The sequence below is a fragment of the Lissotriton vulgaris genome, chromosome 2_2, assembly GCF_964263255.1.
Source record: "Lissotriton vulgaris chromosome 2_2, aLisVul1.2, whole genome shotgun sequence".
In the NCBI taxonomy this organism is placed as follows: domain Eukaryota; kingdom Metazoa; phylum Chordata; class Amphibia; order Caudata; family Salamandridae; genus Lissotriton; species Lissotriton vulgaris.
The window spans coordinates 244,596,294-244,617,161 of record NC_141688.1 but is presented as its reverse complement, the minus strand read 5'-3'; the positions used below and the strand labels follow the sequence as shown (position 1 = coordinate 244,617,161).

The 20,868-nt window shown below is 40.0% G+C and overlaps 1 protein-coding gene across 3 annotated transcripts in view; it reads right to left on the bottom strand.

Annotated features, from left to right (window-relative positions):
* LOC147729286 (intraflagellar transport-associated protein-like) overlaps window positions 1-20,868 on the bottom strand; it is a 262,017-nt gene that overhangs the window by 104,170 nt on the left and 136,979 nt on the right. For 2 of the 3 annotated variants that reach the window (XM_086959599.1, XM_086959600.1), the window contains exon 4: window positions 8,279-8,350. The exons of the other annotated variant lie outside the window; for it this stretch is intronic. In XM_086959599.1, coding sequence (XP_086815725.1) covers window positions 8,279-8,350 — 72 coding nt within the window. The remainder of the gene's footprint in view (window positions 1-8,278; window positions 8,351-20,868) is intronic. 3 annotated transcript variants of the gene reach the window in all.

Sequence of the window (20,868 nt, the reverse complement as noted above, 5' to 3'; positions counted from 1 at the left end):
GGCCTCAAGTCAATGCTAGTATTGGAAAGTTGGCCTCGGTCATTAAAAAAGTGGGGTAAAAAAAGGAAGAGAGGCATGTCAAAACCCACTAGCAGTAAGAGGAAACAGCCAGTCCGCCTAAAAACTGAACCCACTCCCCTGGGTATGTGGAGACAAGGATCTACTGTTGGACAGCAAGCCCAATTGAGCAAATAAATTACAATACCGTAGACTTGACCACATCAGAAGTTGCAGTTAACTCCATCCACACCCAAACTGAGTATACAACTGCCCATGGTACTCGTGAAAGGCCGGGCGAGATCCTAATTGACTGAAAATGTTTGGTTGGAGGGCTCACAGCGATTTTTATGGGGCTTCTTTTATATTACTTTAAGGGTTGGGTGCTACATACAGGTGGCGCGTCCGTCCGGCGTGCGTCTATAATACAAATAGTCACTGTGTCACCATATAGCTTGGTGACATCACTGTTTTTTGTGCACACCTTAGGTGCTCGAACAAACAAGCTTCTAAAAAATAGGTTGTTTATGCACTTTAATCGTGTTTCATCATTAATTTCATGAAGTTAGGTTTATTTTCCTTATTTACATATTATGCATTCTCGAAATGGCTCCAATGCATTTCGGGTGATGTACCCTTCATCTGGGAGCTTCTGAAAACAACAATGCAAGATATCACTAAGTGGGGGTTCATGATTTGATGTGTAATTATCGTAACATGCAGGTGGGGTTGGTGGGGTGGGTGACCGGCTTCAATAGCAAAGTGATCGGGAAAATTAAGTAAGGTAGCTTTAACTGTGCTCGATGTGTCTGAATAGAATGGTGAAACGTTCATGACTTCAAAGAGCTTCATATAGATATTCGCATAGGTCGGTGCGGCACAATTGCCCATGGAAGTTCCGGACTGTTGGAGGTACCAGTTGTCGAAAGTAGCTGTGGTAAAGCATGAAAATGATTAATTCCATTAGGAATGTTTGCATCCCTGTTTCTATATCACTCTCATGGATGGCTTACACACCCACTTCCTGGCTCGCGGGAAGTAGGAACGTCGGAGAAGCCAACCTTCACAGCACGGAGCACTCTAACATTTAGTAAGTAACATGCGGTGAATTGAAGACCGAATCCGTATAGGCGCTTAATGCGCAACAGAAAAGGAACTTGTTAGTCACTAACGCATGCTCCCATTTATCTTTCATAGACGCCCAATGATACCGGGTACACGTGAGTGTTTACAACGTTGAACCCATTTTGCGCGATTAGACACTTAACAGCACAGCCGTCCACACGTTGAAGTCATGAACGTTTCACCATTCTATTCAGACACATCGAGCACAGTTAAAGCCACCTTACTTAATTTGCCCGATCACTTTGCTATTGAAGCCGGTCACCCACCCCACCTGCATGTTACGATAATTACACATCAAATCATGAACCCCCACTTAGTGATATCTTGCATTGTTGTTTTCAGAAGCTCCCAGATGAAGGGTACATCACCCGAAATGCATTGGAGCCATTTCGAGAATGCATAATATGTAAATAAGGAAAAGAAACCTAAATTCATGAAATTAATGATGAAACACGATTAAAGTGCATAAACAACCTATTTTTTGGAAGCTTGTTTGTTCGAGCACCTAAGGTGTGCACAAAAAACAGGGATGTCACCAAGCTATATGGTGACACAGTGACTATTTGATATCCTAATTGACACCATAATGGACTCTGTTTATGATCGTTTAAAAACTTTGGTAGACAAACAATTTAATGCTCTTTTTAAACGTCTAGACAGGTTGGAAAACCTGGTTAAGAAACCGGATATGCAGAAAAAAGCTGTTGCTATTGTTGATAAAACCAGGGGGGATCAGCATTCTAAACCTACGGAGGCAGTTGACCAGGGCAAATCAAATGAGAGTGGTAATTGTACACTTTCTATTGTTAATACTGCATGTGACAAGTGTGGCAATCCTAAGAACAGTCCCTTTCCCAAACATACTCCCAGTTTGACGCCTTTGTCGAATGCAGCATTTGTCAATAGGACCACTAGCATTAGACTTTTACGAAACCTAGTACCAGCCACTCCTGTGCCGCTGGCCAGCGTTCCGACAAGTATAGCAACTGCCCTGAATGATATTTCTATTTTTGAAAATCAGGTTAAGAGTCCATCTAAAGATGTCCTTCACCTACCTCCAGAAGCTTGCCCCTATGTTGTGATTTTAGCCGGGGTTCCTCCCCTGAAGAAAGACCAATCAGAATCCTGGGAACAACTCAAGAACAAGTGTACTGATTGGTTAACGGCGTATAAGGGCCTAGGGATGGTGAACACCAATGAAATTTTAATGGTGCGACAAGTAGGATGGGTGGGACCCTCAGAAAAGAACATCTCGGGTGATTGTATAGTCGTGAATTTTAGACGTCCCCCCTGGTGAAATGGCTACTGCAAGCACAAATTCACCACAATACCGCCCCAACCCTTATACACTCACTACCCTTAGGTTTTTCCTACAAACCTTCTTTGGGCCCTCGTAATCTTTCTATCCCGACACACACCACACATAATCAGTTCACCGCTTTGTCCAGTCTGGAGAGTCAGGACTGACTATTGAGTCAATTACCGATTATTACACCAGAGTTAGTGGAACCCTTAATAGTATGTCCGATTGTTACCGAACCCAGAGGCCTAGGCCCTAACTTAAATGTGCTAAGTTGGAACATCGCAGGATTAAGATCTAAACTGAATTCTAAGAGTGGGTTGATCTGGTTAGCAATTACGATATTCTGATGTTCCAGGAGACCTGGTGCACAAATGAATTGTTTCTTGAAGGATTTGTGTGTTATAATAGCATCGTAATTAGCCCCAAAACAGGTCATTTTGGGAATTATCAACATGGATAAAGATCTCAGCTGGGGGTAGTATAAAACCTGTGGCAACAAACAATGAGAACTCCCAAGCCACGATTTACACACAGGGGGCCTCAATATGCTTATCTAATTTTTATAATAATGATTTTACATCACTACCAAATAGAAATTTTATAAATTAGTTTGAATTTATTGATGTACTAGAAGACGAGAAGAGGTACGGTAAATTAGACGGAATTTGCCTAGGTGGGGATTTTAATGCACGATTGCATAGTGGCATTGACAACAATACCACTACCCCGGTTAGGGTCAACCCATGCAAAAGAGGGGAGGAACTTCGCAATCATTTGTCCTGCTGCAATTTAATTAACGTAATGGAAAAGGCTAGTGTTGATTCAAATAAAGGTCCATTGCCTACCTATAGAGGACATGAATGTTTATCTATTATAGATTATGTTTTTATATCATCCTCATTGGTAAACTTTTTAGCAAAGGCTGAGGTTTTATGTACTAGTCAAGGTGATCATAATCCAATTTTAACAACTATTAGACTTTCCTCTAAATTTACCATCCAAAGGGAAATAGGGGCTAAACATTTGGTGGCATCCACTGACAAGCTCAGAGTGATCTGGAAGGGCATAGATAATAAAGCCCTTTTTGCACGTATGATAAAATTGCATCCCTTATTGGTAGATACGTGTTTATCAAGCAGCATCTCGGGTGGTGAGATTATTGAGGCCTTTAGTGGTTTGTGTGTTGGTATCAAACATATAATCTCTAAACCTGTTACCAACTCAAGCGAGAATCCCAGATGGTTCGATGGCACATGCTCACGGGCTAATAGAGAACTGCATGAAGCATTAGCGGCTGCACCCAGGGATATAACCCTAGTCAGATCATTAAGAGCCTGCTATAAGATAGCAACTAAATTACGCTCAGAATAGATATTGAAAGAACACTGAGATAACCTTGCTAGTGCTGCCTTACTTAAGGATGTAACTGGACTCTGGAAAGAAGTTAAAGGTATGAGGTCTATGGACTCGAATATTACTCCCATAAATTGTAATATACCTAGTGAACTATGGGAGGAACACTTTACTAGAATCTATACAGCTCCCACAAAGACCTCTAGTAGTCATACCTGCTTCCCAGTCCTACAGGTTGCTATAACTGTATCTGAAGTAAAGGATGCCATACACCAATGTTTAGGGAACAAATCCCCACGTTCGGGTGGGCTTTCAATTGACCTTATAAAACATGATCCGGATTTCTGGGCTCTCCTTTTATGTAATGTTTTTAATAACTTGACCAGCACAGCTCTCCGGAGCACTTGGTCGACCAGTATCATTGTGCCCATTTTTAAAAAGGGTGACAGATCCAACCCCAGCTGTTACGCCCAATTTCTCTGATAGACAACACTTTGAAGACCTTGGGCAGGGTTGTCTTTACTTAAGATTAGGAACTGGGCTGAAGACAGTCAAATTTTAAATAGTTGCCAGCTGGGCTTCAGAAGCAATGTTGGAACTGTGGAACAGTGTTTGAATCTGAATCTCATTTTGGGCAAATACACGATCGCTCAAAAAGTTCCACTTTATTTGGGTTTTATGGATTTAACCTCAGCTTTGATTTTGTTAGCAGATCGTGTTTATGGGAGATCCTTTTAAATTATGGGTTGGACGAGGCCTTGGTTTATTTTTTGGCGTATTTGCACAGGGATTTGAAAACACTGGTGAGGGTAAGCAGTGATGGGGAGGTTTTTGGGAACATTGTTATTGGCTGAGGGGTCAGGCAAGGTTGTGTTCTGGCCCCTCTACTTTTTATCCTTTATATAAAAGAATTACATAACTTCCTGTCTAAACTGACCAGTGACATACCCAAAATTAATGGTAAACTATTCCTCGCGCTTCTATACGCAGACAATGCGGTCATTATGGGCCGCACCCCCAATGCACTTGGCACTTTAGTCACGGGATTTGTATCTTTTATGGCCGATCTGGACATCTGCACTAATTTAAAAAAATCTTATATAATGACTTGTGGGTCGAAAAAACACTGCATTAAGTCTATAACATCGAGCAGTGAATCGCTAACATGCACAAGCACTTTTCCTTATTTCGGCCTAGTTTTTTCAGAATCAGGCTCTTGGCAAGCCCACGTGGCCCACGGCAGAAGCAAACTCTCCAAAGCAGTTAATTCCATCATTAGCCTTCGACAACCGAAACAAGCAGAGGTAGTGTTACCGGTGATTCAGATATATAAATCACAATGTGTATCAATGGCCACTTATTGTGCTGGAGTTTGGGGGTATGTGAATTGTAGTGGGATAAAAATTTAAGAGAATAGATTTTGCAGAAAAATTCTCGGGGCTCAAATTTCATCTCCAACTTACATATGTCATAAGGAATTGAATTTACATTACATGGAGGATTTTATCAGTCTGACCCAGCTCTATTTTGGTTAAAAATATGGCAGGATCCCGCTGCGATTTTAACAAGAGAGATAATTACAGACTGTCTTAAGTGTGACAAGGGTAGTAGCATACACTGGCTTGCCGCACTAAAAGCCAGCCTATCTAGTGTGAAGTTGGACCAATTTTTTTTATGCCCACTAGCATTGGAAAGCATAAGCATGAAATCAGTTAGGGGGGCGTTGTATGACCTGTACCATAAAGAAAGACAAAACATTAAGCATCATAAATTATCAATTACTAGATATATGCCCCTTCTGGAGGTACTGATCATTCAACATCACATGCCACAGCTATACCTTAGAAAAATATAGGGAGATGGAAAAGGAGCTTACTGTACCGTCTTAGGGACGGCAGTATAAAATATTCACTCTGCTTTCCGATAGGATTCAACAGCAACCTTGAGCAAATGAACTGCCCCTGCGGTACTGGTAGCAAACAAACATTGTTACATTTTTTACTCTTTTGTAAATATTATGTAAGATACACACAACAGTATTTAACTCCCCATTTCAAGGCATGGGCTATTATGGATTTTAAATTAGCATACCTTGAAATTTTAAAACTAGGAAGTGACGACATGATTTTTCATGTAAGCACGTTTTTACAAGCTGCGGTACGCTCACGTGCTTCCATGAACGAACTGTAATGCGCCACAAATTCTGTTATATCGCCTTGAGAAATGCCCCTTTTATCCTTGCTTCTATGATGGCCATTAACATCGCCCATAACCAATACCTTGATGATGCTTCTAGTATTGGTAGAATTAAAAAAAAAGGAGTTTAGTTTAATTATATTTGTATCTTGATGCCTACTACTGCCTGACTTATTGCACGTTATTGCACTTTATTTTTAACATATTGCTGATTTTGCACAATTGTTCTAAATCTCAAATTTTGCACTATAATATTAACGCTGCTAGATTTTACAGGCCCGTCCAACATTTTTAACGTGATTTTACTACTGTAACTTTGCACTTGTATTGGATAATATTTTCATATTTATATGTTTTAAAACTTGTTTTTTATTTCTTATTGGTGGTGATGAACTGTGCTTTTATGGCTATTTTTATCCGAATAAAGATCATTTGACTGTGACTTGACTATTCTACAGTTAAATAACTCTGCCGCAAGCAAGATAACGAGGACACATTTATGGACCCAACATTGACTGTGCAAACAGTTTTTGCCTACTCCATATTTCTTGCTAAGAATAGAATTTAGTTGCCCAATGAGAGGTTGCAATTTACACATTCAAAGATATTACTAAATACAATTAACCTATTTTGCTTTCTAAAACAAGGGTTGTTCACATATAGGTTTGTATCTAAGGCTTTGTTATAATTTGAAAAAAACACAGTTGATGGACAGAATTTAGAACAATGCCATACATTCACCCCAATACAAGGATCTGGGCCTAAATCCATCGTTTTTTTGCACTCCACACCACCCTGGGTTAGACACTGGCTATATGCAAATCAGCTCTGACCCTGTGCCTCATGGGAACAGTCCAGTCCGAACTACCAAGCCATGTCTTTCCCTGCAGGATGAAAGTCCTTTCAGATTCATAATAGAACAGCAGGAATATATGACGGAAACCACTCGTGTTTAGCTATAGTTGCTTTTTTTCTGGCCAGGAAACAAATGCTGGAAACTGCTCCATCTTTGGAGTTCGAAAGTCAGATGAGTTATCGCACCAACCACCAGACACATCCATTTGTCTTCTAGCTGTAAGGTGTACAATGTTGCTGTGAAGATTAAATAGTGTAAGTATTTGTAATGTGCAGAGGTAAAATTGTTTAGATCACATGTAGCAAAGATGTATGTAATAGGAGGGTTGCAGGTTTGTACTTTGACCCGTGATACATGAAAGCTATTAAGGTCAGTGCCTTAGGTCACCACCATAAAAAGACACCAGCGGACAATACTAGATTACGGTAAAATGGTCTCAAAGTGATATTGCTGCACGGAGAAGGGGAGCGCTCGAATGTCGAAATAATGTAATTTTGCTGGGGGGTCAAAATCCTTTTTACTCGGACTGCATGTTTGCTGCAGGATGCGACTGGAGTCATGGACCAAACACAGGACCTAAAACCTCTGGGTTGGTGGTTCGGCGGGAGGCGGTCCGGCAGCACCATCAGAACTCTTATATTCTTATATTTTGTGGATTAAAATCACAAAACATTGTTTCACCACCAGAGATGACAAAAGCCCCACTAATGTATGACATCAAAATGGCTTCTTCATTGAAACCCCTCTGTGCGTCGCAAGCAGCTTCCACTCTTCACAGGGTTTTAAGTGGAATGAAAAAACTTGGGGGTCTCTCAAAGGGCGGGTACGATGTAATTAAGGGTGTGGCTTAAATATACCCAAGTTAAAAATCTGGGCTCAGAATGATGTGCCGCTCAACTGGTATTTTGCTACTTCTGTCCTTGCATACAGATATATAATACTGATCCAACAAGTAACCTTACACCTACAACAAGCCAGGTCTATTGGCTTAGCCAATTGTTGTTGTTTGTGTAAGATAAATCGGCAACAACTACGGCTTCCTTGTATATAACATTGAAAATGCTTCCGTTCTGAAATGAGGAGATTGAAAGAGCTATAGCGAGTCTTTTTGAAGTTACCTCAAAAGCCGTGAAGGGTGGCACTGCTGCAGAGGTAAGGTTTTTATTTTACCCTGAGGGCAAAAATGGAGAACACGATAGAGACCCGGTTCGGGACCTGCTTTATAGAACTGCCGGTGCTGAGTACCAGCACGTCCCGGCGCACTTAAAGTCCCGACGCTACAGATCTAGGGAAGAAGTCGTGGACGGATAAGTGTCGTGCACACAGGAGAGAGGTTTGAGCGGGGGCACATGCGCAATGCCAAATAAATACTATTTTTGGAGCTCAACGCATTAAAAAACGGTACTTGGCCTGTCGTCAAACTGAAAGGGAATTAAAACCCAACTTACCTTTAGCCTGCCAGCCAGCGACAGGTCATCCAGGTTACAACCGCCGACTCTCCTGTCCGCACCAATTAGAATCTAGAAAAGAGAGAAATCAGACCAGAAATGAGATCAAACATAAACCCAAACAAAAAACTGCCGCCTACAAGTGCAAAGCAGTGCACATTTTCAAAGCAGGTACAAATACATGAAACGAATGAAATATAACCCAGTTACAAATGTTCAAGTTCTACGAAGGGTTTGTGAGTATTCAGAAATGAAATGGCGCACAACAGGTCGTGGTTGAGTCAAAAGGAAATGTTAATTGTGGTTGGTGCAACTGGATCAGAGAGAACACTAAACTCTGAAAACAAGGGAGGAGGAAATTCTGCCTTGTGGATAATTGTAAGCAAGGTCCGATGCACACAACTAGGTGCGGAGAAGAACGAAAACCGGCGAAAACCGATACCGATGATACCCTGATCTCCAAACATACTAAGTGCTAAACACCGCTGCCACCGGACACGGCATTACCCGCCGCTGTCGCAGCTTGCGATTACTTCGAAACTCTTGATCCACAAACTCAACGTGCACTCTTGAGTGCTTCCGTTTGCCTTGAGAAACCCGAACAGGACCGGGTTGGAATTATCACCGGTCTCCCGACCCCTCCTTTCACGACCCGTCAACAGCCCTGAAGAGTCAAGGGTTATCACCCGTTTTGACGAAACACGTGTCGGCTGGTCTCTTGTTCTAACTATATGCATTCCAATAAAACAACACAATAAGAACACATTTGTACGTCTCCATCCTTGCTACGTTGCTTGTGATCAATCATATCACACATACCTAGTTGTGTGCATCGGACCTTGCTTACAGTTACAAATGTAAGTTAATCCATTATAGGAGCTATTGAATTTGGAGGTAACATCAACAAACATCATGAGTCCAACCCCACAGAAAGTCAAAAATATAAATTTGGTGGTGAAGAAACATTTTCAACCAACCAGTTCCCCGTTGACTGAAAACCAAGAAAGTTTCCAGGAGTCGCTATAGTCATGTCCCCCAAGCACCAGCCTCCCCAACCTCATCGATCGCTCATTCTAAGTCATACTCCTCAAGTTTACACCCATGCTGTGATCCCTTTCACAACATCATTCAAAATAGTGTATGAATATCTCATGAGAACCTCCTGCTCCTTATTGTTGCTGCAGGGGGCGCATTGGCCACCCGGCCCTTTGGTCCAGTCCTGTATGACGGATGCTGTCTGACCGAGCAGACACCTGGTAGCCATCCAGCTCTGCTCTTCATGTCTTCAGCCCTCAGGTCTGGTGCTGCTCGTGATTATGGGGTCAGAAGGTGTGAGTAGATACTCACACCTTCTGACACCATAATCACCAGTGGTTACCACCAAATGCACCTTAGATGGTTGCACTTCAAGAGCGTGTTGCAGGGAGGTGAAGGCAATGCTTTCCTGACCTGCTATGATGCCCATGAACTTAGGAAGCAGAGAATATTAACACCATCAAAATATGAAACCTTTATAAGACAAACAAATGCCCACCTCGAGATATTATAGGGGCAACTGATTAAATGAAGGAAAGAGAGAATTAATGAGCTACCGCCCTGCCCCAACTCTGCACCTAATTCAGACCACTGTGTGTGGAAACCTGTGAATCTAGCAACATGCTTGAAGAATTCTAAACGCCATTCAAAGTGGCTGGGAGCAGGAAAGGGGAAGGTCTAAAACTCTACATTGAGCAAACTGTGCACCTTGCTGCCCTGATGAAATAGTTGACCGATAAAATCACATCAGCAGATAATTCCTCCAGTATACTAATCAAGGTCATCATTGAAATCTCCGAGCCACTGGGGACACACATGCTGATCCCCTCAAAAGATTTCTGTGACAGAGTAGCTACCTACTTTCAGAACAAGGTCCTCAAAATCTTACAGGAGTTTAGGCCTACGGAAGGTGAGGAACCCGTACCTGAGGTTGCTGAACATGATGTCGAGGAGCTCACCCTGTACCCCGCTAAGGAAGCCTTGAGGTCCTTTCCACTAATTACGGTTAAGCAAACGAAAGAATTCCTTCTGGGCCTTAAATTGGATCCCTGTATGCCCTCCTTACTCACACTGGCTCCTGAACCGGTAGCTAACCTCCTCTGTTAGGTATTTAATAACATACTTTCCTCCGGCAGCTACCCAACCATCTGGAAGGAAGTCACAGTTTCAACACTCCTTAAAAAATCTAACGCTGACCCTTCAGAGTTGAACATTTTACGACCCATCTCCCTTCTTACTGCTCCTACTAAGATCCCGGAAATATTCATCAACATTGAACTGATGAAATACAGAGAATTCCAGGAGATCTTTAACCGTACGCAGAACGGGGTTTGTGCCGGTCACAGCACTGAGTCTGCCCTTATTGCAGCTACTGACCATATTCGCAAAAAAAGTGGATCAGTGTGGATCGGCGGTACTAACAATGCTCGACCTTTCGGCGGCATTTGATACCATCTACCCGGTGCATATGGTTCAGCGCTTGCAGGAAGTGGGAGTCTCCGAAAAGGCATTGCAGCTTCTCCACTCCTTCATGTCAGGGAGAACGAACACTGTTAGCTGCGGAGGCTTTAGAGCAAGGGCCTATAGGCTTCCCTGTGATGTCCCCAAGGGTTCCTCCTTGAGCCTTTATGTGACCACCCCTGGCCAATTTAGTGAGATCATTTGGGTTCCAGGTATTGTCCTATGGGGATGACACGCAAACCATTGTTTACATCCCACGCAAAAACACATGACGCAACACCTCAGCGATCTACACTGGCTCCCCGTCAAGAAGAGAATAACCTTCATGCTTCTCACACACCTACAAAGCCTTCCACAACATCTGACCAAACTATCTCAACGAAAGAGTGTTTACACACACCCAAAAGGAATCTCTGGTCCGCCGACTTCGCCCTAGCAGCGGTCCCCCGCATTCGCAGAAGCAGAGCAGGAGGAAGGGCGTTCTCCTACATCGCAGCCTAGTCCTGGAAAGAACTCCCAATCAGCACCAGACGCTCTCCGAACCTACATGCCTTCAGAAAGGACCTCAAGACCCTGCTCTTCGCCTGAGAAGGAGCTGCCCCCCCCCCCCAAGCGCCTTGAGACCCTCACAGGTGAGTAGCGATCTCTATAAACCCCCTGATTTATTGATTGAAATAATTTTCAAATGGTCACAGGAAAGTTCAATCAGTGCATGACCAGCATTATTTGTTGGTTGCAGGGTAACTCACTCAAGATTAATGCTGACAAAACCGAAATACTGGTATTTGGCTTGCGGAGTTCCTTCTGGTCAAATGCCTGGTGGACCACGGACTGCGGTCCTCTTCTTGTCCCGGTAAGGGCAGCGAAAAATCTGGGGGTCACTTTCAATGAGGATCTGACCTTTGATGCTCAGGTCAGCCGCACTGTCTGCACCTGTTTCTATATCTTAAGAACCCTCAGAAAGGTGCTGCCGTATATAAGTAAACATATCACTCGTGCAGGCGGCAGTGAATTTATTCCATTGTGATAAATGATACAAGTTGTGTCAATGGTAAATTATTGTGTTCCACTGCAAGAGTAGGAACAACAAACGGACACAAACCCGAAGCAGAAATAATACCACCAACGGATTGGTGTCAGTACAACGCGTTATTTTACGTCGCATTCCGTTACAACGCAGATTTTACAACTCAGGATCCATTACAACGCATGGCATTACATAGCAGATGGTATTACAATGCATGGCATTACATCGTAAGTATAGGTAAGTATACCTTTTTTTAAAAATGTTATTAAGTTAATTTAATTAATTTTATTTAAACAATTTAATTAAAATACATTTTAAAATAGTCATTAATTTAATTTAATAAAATAATATCTATTTAATAAATGTAATTTTAATAAAAATTTTAATTAATTTAAATAAATTAAAATAATGAAATTAGTTTAATGTACATATTTTTAAAATCGAAATTAAATTAAATTAATATTAATAATTTATTTCATTTAATTAATTTAATTTAAAAATGTAATTAATGTAAAATAATTAATTTAATTTATTAAATATATTTTAATTAATTTAATTTAATAAATATATTTTAATTAATTTAAAAATGGTCAATATAATTTAATTATCCCTAAACACAAACCTACTCCTGAACCCTAAAACACCCCTGTACCCCAAAACCGAAACCATGCCCTAAAACCTAAAAACACCCCTGTACCCCAAAACCCAAATCCTGCCCTAAAACCTAAAAACACCCCTGTACCCCAAAAACCCAAACCCTGCCCTAAAACCTAAAAACACCCCTGTACCCCAAAACCCAAACCCTGCCCTAAAACCTAAAAACACCCCTGTACCGCAAAACCCAAACCCTGCCCTAAAACCTAAAAACACCCCTGTACCCCAAAACCCAAACCCTGCCCTAAACCTAAAACACCCCTGTACCCCAAAACCCAAACCCTGCCATAAAACCTAAAAACACCCCTGTACCCCAAAACCCAAACCCTGCCCTAAAACCTAAAAACACCCCTGTACCCCAAAACCCAAACCCTGCCCTAAAACCTAAAAACACCCCTGTACCCCAAAACCCAAACCCTGCCCTAAAACCTAAAAACACCCCTGTACCCCAAAACCCAAACCCTGCCCTAAAACCTAAAAACACCCCTGTACCCCAAAACCCAAACTCTGCCCTAAAACCTAAAAATACCCAAACACCCCAAAACATATACCTCAGTACCCCAAAACATATACTCCTATTCTCATACTTATTTAAAAAATTACTTAAATTAATATATTTAATTTATAATATTTAAAAACATAAATAAATATTTTTTTTATAATTAATAATAATTAAATCAATTATATAATATTAAATAAAATAAAAAAAAAATTATATACTTACCAATACTTACGATGTAATGGTATGCGTTGAAATAGCATCTGCTATGTAATGCCATGCGTTGTAATGGCATCCGATGTAATGGATCCAGCGTTGTAAAATCTGCGTTGTAACGGAATGCGACGTAAAAGTTGCATTGTAAGTGATACACACCACCACCAACACCTCTTAAAAATCACCGCCCCGTCCTATCAGAGTAATACAATTTTTCCCGTGGGCGAGATAATAACATTAATCTCTGAGGCAATATTCATTGTAAACCCAATTTTTGTAAACCATAGTATTTGCGCCAACAAAAAATGGCCCAAGTAGGAATAAACACGTAAATAAACCAGTGGCCGAAAGAATTGAACGGTATACAGTGACTAAAAACACAGTGTTAAGATGGCCGCCGTAATCGACAATAAAATAAAACCCGTCCTACTAAGAAACCACAGGTGCAATCATTTGAGTAAAATTGACCCATTAAGAGGCATATATAAGGACGAGAACAGGTAGGGTAGATTAAACACTATCGGCAAGACGGTCAAGACTAACGCCCGGAAAATGCGAGGAAGAACCATTTGCGGTAAGTAGAACCCCGTCCCGAACCCCCATAGAGCAACTAAGCCCAAACTAATGCTTTGGTGGTTAATAACTAGGACTGCGTTTTCACCAGTTTCCAAAAATCGCTATCCCTCCATTTTTTTAGATTAATAAAGAACCCTTCCTGTGTTTCCTAAGAGAAGTTCGCCACAAAAGCAAGAGCGATCTTTTTTGGCAAACAGACACGTTTTCAGGTAAGAACCACCGACTCCTGAATAAGGGATTTAATAAACAAATAAGCCCAGTTTAATACCCAGAGTGTAATCTACATTTTCATTCTCCCGGTTTTTTTAAGATTAGAAAATTAAAAGTCAAACTGGAATACCTGGAATACCTGGCGTAAAAAAGGAAGACCGTCCTCTGCATGAGGCCCGCCTACACACTTTTAAAGGTACTTATTCTGTGTACCCCATATTGTAGACATTGGAAATAGAGAATAGCATTACTTTTAATATGGTGTGCTACGGTAGCTAAAAAACCAAATGAATAATATATAATATTTCCTGATAGGCACTATGATTGCATAAACCATCGGAATAACAGAAGAGAATTGATCCACTCCATGATCAAGCTTACAAATAAGGTAAAGAACTAATTAATAAGGCACATAGAATCTAACCAGAGAAGAAATCTTGGTGATCTAATGACCCAGTCTATCTCTATTAAATATTCCACAGAAAACGAGTTGAACCAGAAAAGGTCACATATCGCCAATTTTTTTTAAAAAGCGACAGACCAAGTAACAGCTTAAATTTAGGTATGTATCAAGTGAACATACTTTAAATCAAAGTAAGAGCTGCAATATCCACACCAGGATGATCGACAGGTGATAATCTAAGTAAAATAGTTATCGCCCACCTTCTGCCCAAGATTAGAAAGCCTGAAGGGATGTAAATAAGGGGTGAGACCAAACTGAAGGTTGTGGGATTTACAAATAATGCATAGGATTGTTTTTTTAAAATAAAGTAAACTTACAACGATAGAGCTTCCTCTTTTTTGGTTCTTAAAATGTTTTGTTAACATAAGAAGTGTCAACGAACGTATATGTTCTAATCTAACTAATCAATTTTCACTGAAGTTGGGATGCATAACTTGTTCACTCTATGAAGGCTACAGTTTAACTCTGTTCGACCACTGAGCCAATACACCAAATGTTAATATATGTTTTCTCTGTGTTTTTTTAACTTTATAGTGATTTTAACTTACACACTGTCCTGAAGAAGGTGACGACATAAAAATCACCGAAACGCTGCGTCGACAATATGTTTGTGTGATAAATTTGTTGTATTGTAAACATTTTTAACTGTTTTTGACTTTGTGAGATAAAATGCCATATGAATTGTTTTGAACAAGAATTTTTTTTTAAATAAATGTATAGATTTGTTCCACAAGATGGTATAAACAGAGAATAATATAAAAATAAACATTTCTTTTTTATTCAATTTACATCATAGTGTGTACATCCTTATTAACTTCAGAGAGGTAATTTGAGGTATATTGAATTGGTTGTAAATTTGTTGATCCACATACAACTTTGTTACGCAGATTGGCTCACTCTAAGCTACTTTCTATAACTCCCCAGAGACGAAGTCTCTTCTAGACTATAAGAAAAGGGAACTTGTATTTTTGTTGACTATCTATAACCCTTTCCCTTTTCACAAAGGGTTTCTCCTTCTTAATTGAAAGCTACAATAGCACAGTTTGTTAACTGAGGAGTGTTCCACTTCTACCTCTGAAGAATAAATAGAGGTGCACTAACAGGTGCGTTGGTCCTAAATAAACCATGGACCAATTCAAAGTCTTCAGTTTTTCCGAAGAACAGTTCGATAAATTAGTAAACGGAAAAAATAAAACTACTAATACTGTGATAATAACTGATACTGAAGAAGAAAAATGGAAGGAAATATGGAACTTAAAAAAGAAGGTAATAAGGACAGAGCTACATGCAGACTTTTTGGTTGAATATTGTAAAAAGGGAATTATCCCAAAAGGCCTGCAAGTCAGGAATGAACCTAGTTTATTTACCAAGAACCAAAAATGTATAGAGAGGTGGACGTTTATTGCCAATAGATGTAGCCAAGATTGGCTTCTCTTAATAATAGAAACCGCAAATGCCACACTAATTATAGAAAAACAAGAAATAGACGAAATGGAGAAAAAACTAAGAGAAAGTACAACACTAGAAGATGCTAAAAGTAAGTTAGAAGAAATTCAGGGAGACTTAGACGGATATAGGGATTATCTAACTAACAAAAAAAGTACTAAATTCAGAAAAGATGTAGAAAAGTATAGACCTGAAATAACTTACCATTATCTCCAGAAAGACTATTACGAGAAACAAAGAGAGGAGTCTCAATACAAGCAAAAGTGGCAAACTAATAGAAGAAATGGTCCCAAAAGAGGAGTCACTTTCTCTGAAAGCTCCTATACGAGTACTGACTCTGAAACAGAAATCAACCCTGAGACCTCTGTCCCAAGAGATAATAGTCATGGTAATGCCAACAAATCCAATAGAGAAAGTCTGCCTTTTTTAGACAGACGCAAAACCAATCAAAATACGAACCCAGGAGGAAGAGCGAGAGGGAGGAACTACTACCCTCAGAACCAAGGGCAAGCACGTCCGTATATGAAGACCCGCAGCCAAAAGAACTGGGACTAGATCCTAAAACAGTAGTCATAAACTTATCCAGCAGAGTCTTAAACGATGATGAAATACGGCTGCTGGAAAAAGGTTTAGGATATGCCATCGCTGAACCAGTTGATAAATTTAATCTTCAGCGGGATATAAAAAGCTTTTTCAGGAAAATTAGGCTCAATAAATTCTTCGAAGGAAAGGAAAAACCCCCTAGTGATAACAAGTCAGGTCTTAGGCCTAAATCCAAATGGACACCCACTGGCTCTATGGTCAGTAAGGAAGTAGACATTTTTGAAAAAGTTATAGAGAAAGGACTAGAAGACCTGTTGAAACAGAAATCTTGGGTAAAATATAACCTCACCAAAGACGAGAAAAATGCACTAGGGACCTTGCAGGAATGTAAAGACATCACAATAAAACCTGGTGACAAAGGTGGTAGTATTGTCATCATGGACACCCAGAAATATGAAACCAAAATGCAAGAAATGTTAAAAAAATCCTTTGCATTACGCAACCTCGAACAAACAAGAGTGGCTCAATCTGAAAGTGACAATAATAAATAGATTAAATTATGCCCTAGAAGATGGAGTTATAAACCAAGAGGAATTCAATTTCCTAAAAAATGAGACTCCAGTGATACCTGCAATTTATGGGCTTCCCAAGGTTCATAAAAACCTTAGGGATCCACCAATGAGACCTATCGTGTCCAGTCTCAACTCATTAACAGAACCTTTGAGCCAATATGTGGACAAATTCATTCAACCACTAGTAACCCAGCAAAAAGCCTACATTAAAGACACTACAGATATAATTAGCAAAATCGAAAATAAACCCTATGATATGGATAGAGAGTGGCTAGTGACTCTAGACATAGAGTCACTATACACGAACATCCCACAGCAAGATACGAAAATAATGATGGAAAATATTCTAAAGGGTGGAGAAGAAGAGTTGTCCGAACATGCACAATTTATAATAGACTGCATAGATATCATTCTGACTAAGAACATCTTTTTATTTAAAGAAAACCTTTTTAAACAAATTAAGGGCACTAGTATGGGCGCAACTTGCGCACCGAGCCTAGCTTGCCTTTACGTATCAACCTTCGAGGAGAAACATGTATTCAATGAGATGTCCCCCTTTTTTGAAAACATTAAAACCTGGTATTGTTTCATTGACGATGTGTTTTTCATTTGGGCAGGGAGTGAGGATGAACTAAAGGAATTTATCGAATGGATAAACCTTGGAGACAAGAATTTAAGATTCACCTCCACATATAGTAACCAGAGCTGCACCTTTTTAGACCTAAAAATCAAACACACGGAAGGCCGCCTAAAAGTAGAACTCTTCAATAAGCCCACTGACCGTAACACAATGTTACATTATGGGAGCTACCATCCATCCACCCAAAAAAACAATATACCATTCGGCCAGTTTTTAAGAGTGAAAAGAAACTGTACAGACAAAAAGGAATTTGAAAAACACGCTATAACTTTGACCAACAAATTTTTGGATAGAGGCTATCCGAAAAAAATGGTAAAGCAAGCATACAAAAGAGCTAAATATTTCAATAGAGAGAGCATATTTGAGCCCAAAACAGAACCCCTACAAAAAGAACAACAGTTAGTGTGTGTCACAAATTTCTCTAACATAAGTAACAAAATTAAGTACCTCATAAATAGGAATTGGAACCTACTTCAAACCAAAACAGCGCACCCCTACCCAAACCAATATACGCTTTTCGCAGGAACAAAACAATCAAAAATTGTTTGGTTCATACGTACCCTGATGAGCAAAGAAGAAATAAACTGAGAACCATTGATGGTAAGACCCCAGCGGGTATCTTTCCCTGTGGTTCATGTAAAAACTGTAGCCAGATTATAAAGGGACCTAAAATCACATACAACGGAGTCACCCACCATCAAAATGAATTAGTAAATTGCAGGACTCCAAACGTAATATATATGATACAGTGCCCCTGCCAAAAAGCATGTATAGGAGAAACCTCCAGAGAAATAAGAGTGCGGCTCAATGAGCACAAATCCGCCATTAGATCAAAACGGACCAATGCTCCTTTGACCGAGCACTGGGACACTCTGAAACACAGTGTAGAGGACCTCAGATGGTGCATCGTTGAAGTAGTTAAACTAAACAACAGAGGAGGTGATTTGGACATGAAAAGAAGAAAAAGAGAACAGTACTATATGTCCAAATTTAACACTTTTAAAAACGGCTTGAACAGTAAGGAAGAGTGGGATAGGATTATCTAAACCATGAAATGGGATCAAAACAAATAGGGATGTCCAAATTGAAAATGGTGGAATACAATAATACAAAGGAGCGAAGAAACTGTTACCCTATCTCCCTTGTGTTAATAATAATAAGCAAATGGGTATATCTAAATTAGAGCCACAGGCCGGCCCGCCACCCCCCTACCAATAGCCTGACTACTAGGACTCCACATCCAACAAATAGGGAACCCTCTGTTTAGTCTTAAAGTTCAGGGATTCCTTAGAAAATGCTGGACCAAAACCATAACAATTTAAGAACAAATAACAAATCAATGACTATTATGAGATGAAATCCTGAATAGCCACTAAATAATACAAAAATATCCATCACAATAGATTATGTCATAAACGCAACCAGTTTTTCTGTCTCAATAATACTACATCAAAGTAGAACAGGCTAGAGTTTAACATCCTAAAAGATGGCCGCCACATTTCACCTAAGGAATTTCCAGCCGCGTATGAGTAAACATATCACTCGTGCAGGCGGCAGTGAATTTATTCCATTGTGATAAATGATACAAGTTGTGTCAATGGTAAATTATTGCGTTCCACTGCAAGAGTAGGGACAACAAACGGACACAAACCCGAAGCAGAAATAATACCACCAACACCTCTTAAAAATCACCGCCCCGTCCCATCAGAGTAATACAATTTTTCCCGTGGGCGAGATAATAACATTAATCTCTGAGGCAATATTCATTGTAAACCCAATTTTTGTAAACCATAGTATTTGCGCCAACAAAAAATGGCCCAAGTAGGAATAAACACGTAAATAAACCCGTGGCCGAAAGAATTGAACGGTATACAGTGACTAAAAACACAGTGTTAAGATGGCCGCCGTAATCGACAATAAAATAGAACCCGTCCTACTAAGAAACCACAGGTGCAATCATTTGACTAAAATTGACCCATTAAGAGGCATATATAAGGACGAGAACAGGTAGGGTAGATTAAACACTATCGGCAAGACGGTCAAGACTAACGCCCGGAAAACGCGAGGAAGAACCATTTGCGGTAAGTAGAACCCCGTCCCGAACCCCCATAGAGCAACTAAGCCCAAACTAATGCTTTGGTGGTTAATAACTAGGACTGCGTTTTCACCAGTTTCTAAAAATCGCTATCCCTCCATTTTTTTAGATTAATAAAGAACCCTTCCTGTGTTTCCTAGGAGAAGTTCGCCACAAAAGCAAGAGCGATCTTTTTTGGCAAACAGACACGTTTTCAGGTAAGAACCACCGACTCCTGAATAAGGGATTTAATAAACAAATAAGCCCAGTTTAATACCCAGAGTGGAATCTACATTTTCATTCCCCCGGTTTTTTTAAGATTAGAAAATTAAAAGTCAAACTGGAATACCTGGAATACCTGGCGTAAAAAAGGAAGACCGTCCTCTGCATAAGGCCCGCCTACAAACTTTTAAAGGTACTTATTCTGTGTACCCCATATTGTAGACATTGGAAATAGAGAATAGCATTACTTTTAATATGGTGTGCTACGGTAGCTAAAAAACCAAATGAATAATATATAATATTTCCTGATAGGCACTATGATTGCATAAACCATCGGAATAACAGAAGAGTATTGATCCACTCCATGATCAAGCTTACAAATAAGGTAAAGAACTAATTAATAAGGCACATAGAATCTAACCAGAGAAGAAATCTTGGTGATCTAATGACCCAGTCTATCTCTATTAAATATTCCACAGAAAACGAGTTGAACCAGAAAAGATCACATATCGCCAATTTTTTTAAAAAAGCGACAGACCAAGTAACAGCTTAAATTTAGGTATGTATCAAGTGAACATACTTTAAATCAAAGTAAGAGCTGCAATATCCACACCAGGATGATCGACAGGTGATAATCTAAGTAAAATAGTTATCGCCCACCTTCTGCCCAAGATTAGAAAGCCTGAAGGGATGTAAATAAGGGGTGAGACCAAACTGAAGGTTGTGGGATTTACAAATAATGCATAGGATTGTTTTTTTTCAAAAAAGTAAACTTACAACGATAGAGCTTCCTCTTTTTTGGTTCTTAAAATGTTTTGTTAACATAAGAAGTGTCAACGAACGTATATGTTCTAATCTAACGAATCAATTTTCACTGAAGTTGGGATGCATAACTTGTTCACTCTATGAAGGCTACAGTTTAACTCTGTTCGACCACTGAGCCAATACACCA